Source organism: Heptranchias perlo, chromosome 21, assembly GCF_035084215.1.
Source record: "Heptranchias perlo isolate sHepPer1 chromosome 21, sHepPer1.hap1, whole genome shotgun sequence".
Taxonomy (NCBI): Eukaryota; Metazoa; Chordata; class Chondrichthyes; order Hexanchiformes; family Hexanchidae; genus Heptranchias; species Heptranchias perlo.
In genome coordinates this window covers 34,868,244-34,879,891 of record NC_090345.1, presented here as the reverse complement: position 1 = coordinate 34,879,891, position 11,648 = coordinate 34,868,244, and the positions used below count along the sequence as shown (strand labels likewise).

Here is an 11,648-nt window from a genome sequence, read left to right as displayed (position 1 = left end):
ACATGATGCTTGTTCCTGTAATCTTACACACTATGGTCAGCAGGCTGACATATGGCGTAGGCTGAAAGCTCTTTATTTGCACCCTTCTACACTCCCTGTCAGAGAAGTCTGCCTTTAACAAGAGAGAGAAGTTGTATAGAAGGAAGAGCACCACCACCCTTTCCGCCCCCCCCCCCCTCCCCCCACACACACACACAACTCCAGGCACATACTCCTTTTGAAAAGGCTGCAGAAGAAATTATGGATAGAATCAATACAGATCAATCTGGAGGAAGTAGGAGATGGGGAAGCTGGAACCCTGGTCTCCACTGAAGATGTTCCTGCCTCCTTTTCTCAAGCCCCATCCTTCATTCCTTGCCTCATTCACTGTAGTACATCCGCCAATGAATATCAAAGCCTTGTCTGGCATTGCACAGAAAATGACCTGACATGTGTTTGCCATCCATACTACATCCTTACCCTTGTCCCTTTTTTCCTTCCCTAGGTTTACCAGATGATCCACATTTTTGGGGACCAGGGAAAGAGATGAGGAAAGCCCTCCTGAAGAGACACCATAGCACTAGACACATGAGATAATGTGCCTAGGAGCTTTCCCCACATGGTGGTGAGTGTGGAGAATTCCACAACCCTCATGTCTGGAGTTCTGTTGCATGACATTGAAACTCTGTAGTTCACCATAGAGTCCATGATCACTCCAGGGCCATCTGCAGCAAAGCCCCCCATATCAGACTCTGTAACTCTAGTAATACTATCTTTCATGAATACTTATACAGTACCCATACATGCCCTGGGCTCTACTATCTCCTTCACCTTGGATAGACTAGGAGATTATATGGATAAGGGCTCAGTGCTGTCTTTGAGTCTGTTTTCCTACGGATCACTGGACGTGCTGAGACAGAGCCCAATAGTAAGGGCAGATGTGCAACGGGCATGAATGATGATCAAAAGCTTGGTCAAGGAGATAGGTTTTAAGGAGCATCTTAAAGGAGGAGAGGTGGAGAGGCAGAAAGGATTAGGGAGGGAATTCCAGAACTTAGGGCCTAAACAGCTGAAGGCATGGCTGTCTATGGTAGGGCAAAGGAAGTCGGGGATGCACAAGAGGCCAGAATTGGAGGAACGCAGAGTTTTGGAGGGCTGTAGGGCTGGAGGAGGTTACTGAGATAGGGAGGGATGTGGTTATAGAGGGATTTGAACACTAGAATCAGAATTTTAAATTTGAGGCGTTACTGGATTGGGAGCCATTGTAGGTCAGCGAGCACTTGGGTGATGGGTGAATGGGACTTCGTGCGAGTCAGGATGTGGATAGCAGAGCTTTGGGTGGGTGAAGTTTATGGAGGATGAAAGTTGGCAGGCCGACCATGAGAGCATTAGAATTGTCAGGTCTGGAAGTAACAAAAGCATGGATGAGGGCTTCAGCACCGATGGACTGAGGCAGGGTGGAGACAGGCAATATTACAGAGGTGGAAGTAGGCGGTCTTGGTGATGGAGAGACTATGGGGTTGGAAGTTCAGTTCAGGGTTAAATAGGAGGCTGAGATTGTGAACAGTCTGGTTCAGCTCTGGTACAGATTGGTTGATGTTTCTGCTGTCCCCTTTGGCAGCCTGGAAGGTATTGGAGGCATAAAAAAGTTCAGACCTTGACTACAACAGGCAATGTCGTGCTTGCCCTGGAGGTTGGCTGCAGATCAAATTGCAGCAGACAGCACAAGTCTCTCATTGACTCCCTGGAGAAGTGTAGCCTCCTCATTAATTGCTCCTCAGTTAAGTGCCTGTACAATAAGTTGGGAGGGTAAGGGGGCGCAACCCTCATATCCTATTCCTCAAGCAGCATCCCTGCTTCTTCCTCTTCCTCTTCCTCTAAGTAGGCCAAATATAATGGTATTCCCAGAGGGACCCCTCTAAGTGCAAAGGGTAGGTTGCTTGCAACAATGGCCTTACAAAACATTACAACTGCAAATGTCCTTCACACAGCTTTCCACATACAGCTGCCTATAATTATCAGTAAAATATTGTATGTAGTGAAAACATGGATTACAACAGTACCTGCTAGCAGCTACTGGGCAATTAAAAAAATGCACCTTTGATTCAGCCACCCCAAATTGAAGTAATGCCCATAGTTTGTGGGCAAGGACAGAACTGATGCTATGGTGAAATAAACAATGTGAAATTGTGTCTACATCCTAATGATGTAATTTTGCCCCAATTTACATATATCAGTGGCGTTCCTGCCTAGTAGCGATAGGAGGTGCCAACACCCACCTCAGATATAATCACGAAATCCAGCTGAACACAAACTAGGCAGAAATTAGGCAGAACTGATTTCCGCCCAATTTCCTAAACTATTACATTCTGTTTGGTTTTCGTTGGATAATGGATAGTAAAATCAGCCCCATTATGGAGTATTTTATCATTTCAATCTGTACTTATAATCTGGAATGTCCAATCCTGATCTAAACCAGAAATGTATCCAGCTTTTTTTCAAAGATGTTAATTTCCCCTGTAAAACTATTTTGGGTGGGCCTGTTGGCTGTGGGTGTTTTATGTGAAATGAGTTTGGACAGTCTCAAACCAGTTCATGGAAGACTTTGCCCCAGAGCACACCATTGACCCCAACGCAGCACTAATGGACAATTTTACCCAAGGAAGCCACAAGATGGCTGGTTTGGGAAATGCAAAATGTCACACCAGTGCAACAGAGGGTGCTCTTTGAGAATGGATAGACATGTTTTGTGCAGGGTAGAGGGAGCTTTGCTTTGCAGCCGGCTGTGCGATATCTGACAGTGCTTGGTGTTGGCACTGTGTACCTAGAATTGGAAAATGCTCATTTGATATCCCTCCTTCAATGTGAATACAAATACAGCAAAAAGTTACTGTTGACACAGAATACCAGTTGTATATAAATACCAGTAAAAAGTAATGAATTCCAGTAATATATTCAATTAAATAAATATTTTTTAAAATTAATTATTGTAACATTATGATCAGACGGTTCTTGAATCAATACTGCATTAGAATGGAGAAAACGTTTTAGATTCCGATCATTGTTTGTCTAAGACAGTATTCTTTGATTTCAGTGCTGACACTTTTTCTATTATACAAGTTAAAGGTCAGCGCAAACTTCTGGTCAGTTCTGAGCGGTAATATTTCTAATTTGTGAACGTCTTATTCCCTTACTGTCCCGGGGCTTGTACAATATCTGCTGATGAAAAATTGAAAACGGTGAAAAAGTCTAATTTTGTCTCTATGGAACATGAGATTTTAGCATGATCGGGTCTAATACTATAAAAGGGTTGCTTGAGGGGAAAGAGCAGACACAAATTAGAGTTGGCATATTTAAAACAGTCTCTGATCTCCATACCCGTCAAATATATCAAATAAACAGATCTTCCGCTTTACAGTGCATCCTTTATGAGAACAACATTCGGACTGCACTGAAAATAAATTGGTATGATCCAAAACTCCCGTGTATACTGTGTAATACTATGAAAACTCATCTAAACTGAAAGAACTCAATTATTTTGCATTGCAGTAAATAAATTTTAAAAAAGAATACATTCGACTGGCGCTTGAATCCCTGTTCATTGCGACAGAACATGTGTATCATTGTGCGAAGGATAAATTGCCAATCCTTGATGCTGTGACTTCAAATCGAATAAAATTTCATTGTATTTAGATGGTGAAATAGGACTGATTTTGACTTTGAATGTACTTCAGGCATTGTTTATTCGTACCATAAATTTGATACACCTTCTTGTCAATATTTTATGCATAACTGGTAATTATTGTTAAACTGGAACAATATTAGAGGCGCTTATTAAAAATAGGACTCTGTGTGTTAATTCGCTAGATTGTCGTTCACCTTCCCCGTTTATTCTTCTACCAAATAACTTACTGTTGGATCTATACATATATATATGTGTGTGTGTGTATGCAAAGTAATGTAAAGGCTGTATAATATCCCATGGTTATGTTTTATTGCATTGTATAAGATAAGAAACAATAAGACCAAACGCTGGCGATCTGTTTGGTGGTTGACACCCGCAGTAAATGTGTATATTTGCGATAATAAAGTACACATTAGAACTGATAAGTTATTTCGTGTTTTTTTCTACATTTATTAACCACGTGAGCTTCTCAACGAAACACTTATTTACACAATATACACAATACTTTTGGAATATGAGGTATATAACCACCGACGAACTTTTACTGAAAGCTACGGGGCAAATACACGGATGCCATAGCCTTGTGTGGTTGTATAAATTACTCGACTTTTTTTCCAGTCTAACAATTTTCTTACAAAATGGAATATTACAACAAAAGCATGTTCTGTACACAAGTATTAAAATATTCGAATTTCAAAAATTATGCTCTGTACATAAATATAACACAGCGTGCTATTTTGAGTTAAACACAACCCTTCATTCAATCGCGTTTAGAGACCGATAGTAGGGCCTGTTCACTAAACATAGAAAGGTATTGAGCCTCACACCTTATACATTCTTCCCATTGATGTGGTTTTAGGAAATAGATCCTACCTACCAGTCCGGTCCCCAGTAAAGTGCAAGGATAAACCACTATCCTTCCATTCTCCAACCGATTTGTGTCCCTATGTGTTTTATTATGCATTTGCAGGATAAGTACTCCTGTCGTCATCGATGTCCACCTCTTCGTCGCTGTCCTCTGACACTTCCGATTCATTTTGTTGAGAAGCCGGGGAGGTCGAGCAATGCGACCCGTTCAATAGAACCGCTTTATTCTGATCGGGACTCAAGCAGCTCTCTCCCTTCTCGCACTGGCTTTCGATGGATTGATCCGAATTGTCCGATTCTTCTCTTTTGGTTCCTTGAGGATTTTCCTGTAAAAGAAAATATTTTTTAATATTACCTTAAGAGTAGCAGGAGTACGATATGTAAGATTACTACTGTGGCTAAAAGTTCGCGATTTATAGCATTTCAAACTGTTTTAAATAACCTTTCCGATTCATCATTGTTCTATACATAAATACATTTCAATACAGCACGTTGTTGAGAATAATGACCAGTTTAAGAATTCGCTAGACCTCCATTCAAACTATCCTATGTTTAAACTTGAGCGCAAAGCCACAACACACCAGAGGAGTTTAGTTGATATGCTAAAGTGTGAGGACAACCTTTCTCGTTTATAACCATTGTCTGAACATCCAATTGAGATCACTTTTTTAAAAAATTCACACACGAATGTTTTATGATGTACATTTTGATTGCAAGGTGCTTGAAAAATGCACTGGTACATCCCAAGTTATCTTTAAATCGCTCCCAGATAGGTGTTATTTAATGGTCCAGTTACATTGCCAGTTTGCGGCCCATGCTATAGCAGAATTTGGCAGCAAACTCTCAATAGAAAATCTTTGGTGCACTGAAACTCAGAGACGGGCAGCACCATCCAAGTTGATGTTTCCCTACCAGGCATGCGTGGCAGCCTGCAAAGTCAACACAAACATCCCTGCCAGGTGGGCAAAGGCGCAAACAATATGTGTGCCCAGAATGAGCAACTGAAATGTTTCCTTCTCCCCTCTGCTGAGGGAATAAGTTGGTTTGGCTCGTACTCTCTCGACTGTATAATATTTCTGTAGCTTTTGGTGAAATTACAAGAATTACAGAAGTTAAAAGGGAATGGTTGTTGTAAAACATTTTTAAAAGTTGGCCCTGCACAAGTAACTGAAGCTTGCATATACACAGTGCCTTTATAAAGTAATAGTCTACAGTTGCAAGATACAGCAAATGCGCCATAGCAAAGCGATAGAACGATTTCAGAACCCAATGCTTTGCTTCTACACTCCTGCAACTCCATGATATTAATGCAGTATCCTATTAGGTAGTTCCTACTGTGGATTTTGTGGGGCAGTTTTTTTTATTAGTTCCTCTTTGGCTGGCAGGGAATGTCATGGAAATCTGAAAAGTTAATGGTGATAACGTTACTGATATACGTTTACCTACAGATAGTCACAGTTGATCACTGAGAAATCATAGTGTCCGTTTATATCATAATTAATTTAAAAAGTGTACACTGATATTTTGAGATCAATTTCGGTGCATTAGTATTTACCACAGAATTCTATTACATTTAAAACGTCTGGACCTCAACAAAATGCTTACAACTGGCTCCTACAGAACAGGAACAGCTATACTGCATTAATACTAATTAAATCAAAAATAGACTTGATATAATGTATTTGTCCTTTATCAGGAACGCCAATGTCCAATATGCTGTTCCTGGGCTATAGCTGTGCTGTCGGCAGTGTGCGGCCCCTTTAAGAACATGCCTATTTGGTTTTGATATTTAAATTAACTTCTAAGAACTTGAGACTCCACTGAGAATTTGAGTCCACTGGCCAGCCAATGGGATTGTTCCGTTTTAATTCATTGGCTATTAAAGTTTTGGCTTCGCCATCTTGATTCCTCTGAACGTAAAAATAACTTTTAGTTTAAAAACACTAAAAGTCTAGTTGTTTAAAATGCAGACTAGAATAAGGGTGTGTGAGTGGTAAGCTGTAATTTTTAATCAGGCAAGACTGTTTGGAGTTTCCTTTTGATTTTCTTTTCATGACTTATGGTCACATTGCCTCGAACTTTCTTCTAAAATGGACAAAACAAAACTAATGCAAGCTTGCTAGTTAACAAAGAAAAGCCGCAGTGGTAGTGAATAGATTTGTAACGGACGCATTACACTTTTCCCTCATGGGTTAAACTTCCTAAACAATACGTGTTCACAGTTCCTATCTAAATTCCAAATCGCTCTGTACTTTTATTGCCTGTTGCTAACAGGCTGCTGTCTAAATTGTTATGTGCAGCATAATGTTTGAAGCTGACAATATAATGTGCCAGATGTATTATGTAATGCATGTCAATAATTTAATAACTACGTTTACTCGTGGGCTCGTTCTCGATGGAACAATAAATATTCTTTGAATTGCGTGGATACTTTGCCCACGTTTACGTTGGTCCCCTAGTATTAATTGGACAAACAACATATGGGATTGCTGAAGAATTAATAGTTTCCTAATGCGGAGAGCGTGAAACAGCCAAAATAATTGATATAGGAACTACATTAGAAGCTTTTAACATTTGTGCAGCTTCAGTGGTTCATCCTGAATTCCAACATGACTATTTGTCTTTTCAATCAAGGTAAAGAGGTTAAATAACCTTTCAAATTACTTTAGCACACAAAAAATAATAGGCTCTGACATGAAAGATAAGTTCATTAGAACAGTAATTTCCATGACAACGAAAACCTCAGTCTCCCCAGAGAGTAGATGGGAACAGAATCTCCATACCTGTTTCAGCCGCCGCCATTTAGCTCTGCGATTCTGAAACCAAGTCTTCACCTGCAAAAAAAATCCGGAGTTTTAGTGGATTTTTTTTTAGCGATTTCTGCTGGAAATATGTACATAACATTATTAGTAACGGCTATATGGATAGCATTTTTAGAGTCTTTTTTAAAAAAATCTTAATTACCTTGTATCCCAGAATTACCAAAAGCTCAAAAATGAGGAAGACAGAGCTAATTAAATATGAATAATTAAATATAAAGAAATATTAATCGACTGAAAAGCTAACAAAATGCGGCAAGAACACACTTAAGCAGTTAGAGGCACTCTATAAACAAACACCCTGTTGATATGATCAGAAGAAATATTATTCTAAATATAATAACCTGGTGTTGTAAGATTCCTTACAATTCTAAATCATATCCGTGGAAAATACGAGTTGGGTTAATTTTGTTTCTGTATCAAATATTAAATTAGTGCTTTAATATTTAAAACAAATTTCAATTTGAAAACATTCAAAATCTTCATTATTAAAACGTTTATATTAGGTACAATTAACGTAACCAGTGCTGTATTCGTAAATCCCTGAAACAATAAATATTTTGGCAAGGGTTTACTGTTTAAACATCGTACTTTCAATTGTTTATCATCATTTTCATGTACCTGTCTTTCGCTTAGCTGCAACATCTTGGCGAGTCTTTTCCGTTCAGGAGGTGATAGATATTTCTGGGTCTCAAATTTCTTTTCCAGTTCAATGGTCTGATCGTTTGAGAATCGAACTTGTCCTCCTTTTCTTTTGTGCGGCGGTCTTTGGATAAAATGGCTCCATATCAACGGTTTTCCTGTAGGAAAATCAACCAAAACAATAGGAATGATAATGTTTGATCATATCACAAAGTGCTCATGGTATCGAGGGATTAAAATTACAGTTAAATATTATTTCAGTAGTTCACTACTGTCAAATCAGACTGTTATATCGACATATATTCACAAAATAGTAAATAAAAGATCTACATAAAAACAAAATAGAAATATTATTTAATCTCATTACTGCTATAGAATTATATATTCGCAGATAGCTAAATCTGACTACAACTTGGTTATTTATTTGTCGGTTATAACATTTTAAACCTGTTCTGATTTATGTTTGACGCACTTGGTAAATGGGACAAGGACCCGGGGAAAAAAAAGATCCGAGGTCGATTTTTCTTTCTCACAATGCAACATTGATTTCATGCAAGCCTTGAAGGTTTGTGTGAAACCTACCAATTCAGGACTATGGCAACATTTCCGCCAATGTGTTTCCTGTTGGTCTATCTCGCAAAAGGGCTGTTATTTCCTTCTGCTCGTTGACAAAAATGAGTCAAGGAAGCCGAGATAGGCTACGTTATGGTTTCTATGTTACACTTCAATATAGTAAAAGTGATCTTTAAAATGCGTTAAAGTTTTTGAATTCTGTGTAAAGGCGAATTGCGCTATTTACTAAACTTCTAATGTGATGTCTGGTTGAATATAAACTAGAAAGTAGTTTAATCTTCGTTACTTTCTAGTTAACTCCGAATAAATTCATCATATGATGCTTTATGCTTATCAAATTACTTCGCATAGATTTTAGTTCTTATTGTTTTATCCCCCGAAAGTTTGCCATTTTAAAAAACAGAAATACTCATTCACTTTACCAAATTAATTCCCCCGGCTAGAATGTTAAATTAATGCACATTCAAAAATTGACTTTAGCAAGTATCAAAACGCAATAAAATCTTTCTAAATTCCACGTAGCTGTTATTTTCCGCCAGTTTCGCTTGCGTCAGTCCCCACTTCAATTGCCACAAAACAGCCACAAAAATAGGAAGTAACTAGTTATTTTAGCTGCCATAAAGTCACATCCCACACAGAGGAAATGAACAATATCAGAAAAACGTATCCCGGCTATCAGAACTCGAGTGTTTCCTGTATATGTCTGTATTGAGGATGTCGATAAAATAATCAGCAGTGTGCACGACTCCCGGGGAAGAGTCTGCTTCTGACTGAGAGGAAAACATTTAACAGCTCTGTAACCAGATTTACTCCTATCGAGAACTCAAGATTTCCTGTATGAACGGAAAAAGGTCAGCTTTTCAGAGCTCAAGGTGCAATTTTTACTGAGTGTGACAGATCAGTGAATGGATTTTTTTAAAAAAGCAAAGCTCGCTTACATTCATGGATTAATATTAATTGTACTTTTTTTAAACGGCTATTTTTTTAGAAACTTGAAAAATAAGTATAATAATCTAAGGCCGATGTTGGGCTTGATAAAAGATTTCTTCGCGTCGTTGACAACCCCCTTCTCCCAAGGGAGTTTATCGGGTAGAAGTGGTGTGTAAAAGAACGAACAGCAAATGCAGGCCTTTCATTTTCGTTTTCGACTCCTTAAAACAGTGTTCAGATATTCGTGCAGTTTATTATTTGAAGCAAAGGTGGAACATAATACGCTTTATTTCAATGGAAAACTTTTAGTCCCGTAATCTCATCACGGGATGATGCGTACAAGGCATCAGAGGTACGACTTAGTTTCGAAATTTGTACTCGAACCTATAATTCCACAAGCTCTGGAAAAATTGAAATTGTCCCTGTAATTGAATTGACAACTGTTGTAAATTACGGCAAACAGCTTTTAACTTTTACGAACGAAAACGGGCGTTTGAATTGTCTCCAACTGTCTATTTTCGCATTATTTTTTTATCCTTTAAGTTCGGTGCAACCTAAGCAATAAAACGCATTTAGTCGGGATGATTGTATTATCTCGACGCCCCAATTTAGATGGTGTCGTACAAAGGAAACAATCCACTCCCGCTGCAGAATTCCCCTACTTGCGACAACAAAATAAAAACAGAACTGACTTTAAGAGAACTTAAAATTGCAGCATATTCATAACAATGAGGAGAAATCGGAAACTAAGCTGGTTCTTACCCAGGGTGTCCTGTCTGAGGAATGCGTGCGTGTAGTCGTTAACAGTCCTGGCAAAGGGGTACAGGGGCCCGGTGAATGCGCTGCTGCCGTACGGTGTCAGAGCCGGGTGGTGGAAGGCGGGGTGGATTGGAGTTGGTTCGTAAATTGGAGTCCGGTACGGGGAAGCTATGCTGGTGAAGGACGAATTTGGGGACGGCAGAGCCGGGCCAGGGTTCACTGTTGTCGGGTGAGGAGTCCCATTGCGTCCCAGGATATCGTCGATGTAGAATGGGGTCGGATGCACCGCTTGCATCGGGGTCGGCGCGTACAGCGGCAGATTCACACTCATGGCCGAGGAGCTGGGGTGCTGGTATTGCATGACGGCCGGTGTCCAGTGATCTTTTGGGAGGGCTCCTTCAGCACGGCTCCGCTTGTCGTTGATGGGGTGCGGGGGGGGGGGGAATCGAAGAGCAGATGGAAAGGGGTGCAGGTCAGGGCGGGCGGAGCGGACGGGATAGTCCTGCTCCGAACTTTAAGACCTGCCTTAAACTTATCAAAACTCCAGCGAGCGACAGATTTCTATGGGCGTGGGCGGGGCCACAGGGTTTGTGTCAATTTCCCTTCATTAGTCGCTTGGTGATTGGGGGCAGGTCCGGAGCTCGTGCTCAGACTTGTTGACACGCCCCCTTTGTCTCGATGCGCAGTCGCATTGAGGGACCCACCTTCAGGTGACAGGCGAAGCGAGAATGAAAATGCATCGCCCCAGGTAAACACAGTAAGAACGAGTCGTGCAGATAATCAGGACATATGAAGCCTGCAGTGCGATTTTGGGCCAAAAGCCTACAGATACTGCGCACGTTTATTTACTGAAAATGCTGTTTATGTTATTAAATATCGATCATTTGTAACATTCAGTACCACCCCCCACTCCTAACCCGCCCCCCGGCAACTATTTCATCTAAAAAAAGGTCACATTTAGAGAGAAAAAAGCAGAGGTCATCCAGTTCAACAGCGGCTCGGCAGAATCCTGGCATCCGTTGCCCCTGTAGATGGCAGCAGCTGTTATGTTCAGGCAGCGGTTTACTGGAATTGTAGAAAAAATAGTCGTGTGCCTCTAGAAGTGGAAACTGCTAGCAACATCAACATTAATATTGGTGTTAGTAACACATTAATATTGGTGTTAGTAACACATTAATATTGGTGTTAGTAACATTAATATTGGTGTTAGTAACATCAACATTAATATTGGTGTTAGTAACATCATCATTAATATTGGTGTTAGTAACATCAACATTAATATTGGTAATTAGACACTTAAAAATCATAAAAAGAAATAAATAATTACGTTAAATATCAACTATTTAACAGTTTCAGAATCTTTTGTATTGGTCAGGGCTGATGTCCATTTATTT

General features: G+C 39.8%; 1 protein-coding gene across 1 annotated transcript; it reads right to left on the bottom strand.

Moving 5' to 3' along the window:
* Nucleotides 1-3,951: 3,951 nt before the first annotated feature.
* Nucleotides 3,952-10,800, bottom strand: hhex (hematopoietically expressed homeobox). Its single transcript, XM_068002753.1, has 4 exons — nucleotides 10,258-10,800; nucleotides 7,972-8,150; nucleotides 7,315-7,365; nucleotides 3,952-4,857 (listed from the first exon to the last, which is right to left on the bottom strand). Exons 1-4 carry the CDS (start codon nucleotides 10,613-10,615, stop codon nucleotides 4,621-4,623), a joined length of 825 nt encoding a protein of 274 aa, XP_067858854.1. The 5' UTR covers nucleotides 10,616-10,800; the 3' UTR covers nucleotides 3,952-4,620.
* Nucleotides 10,801-11,648: the final 848 nt, after the last annotated feature.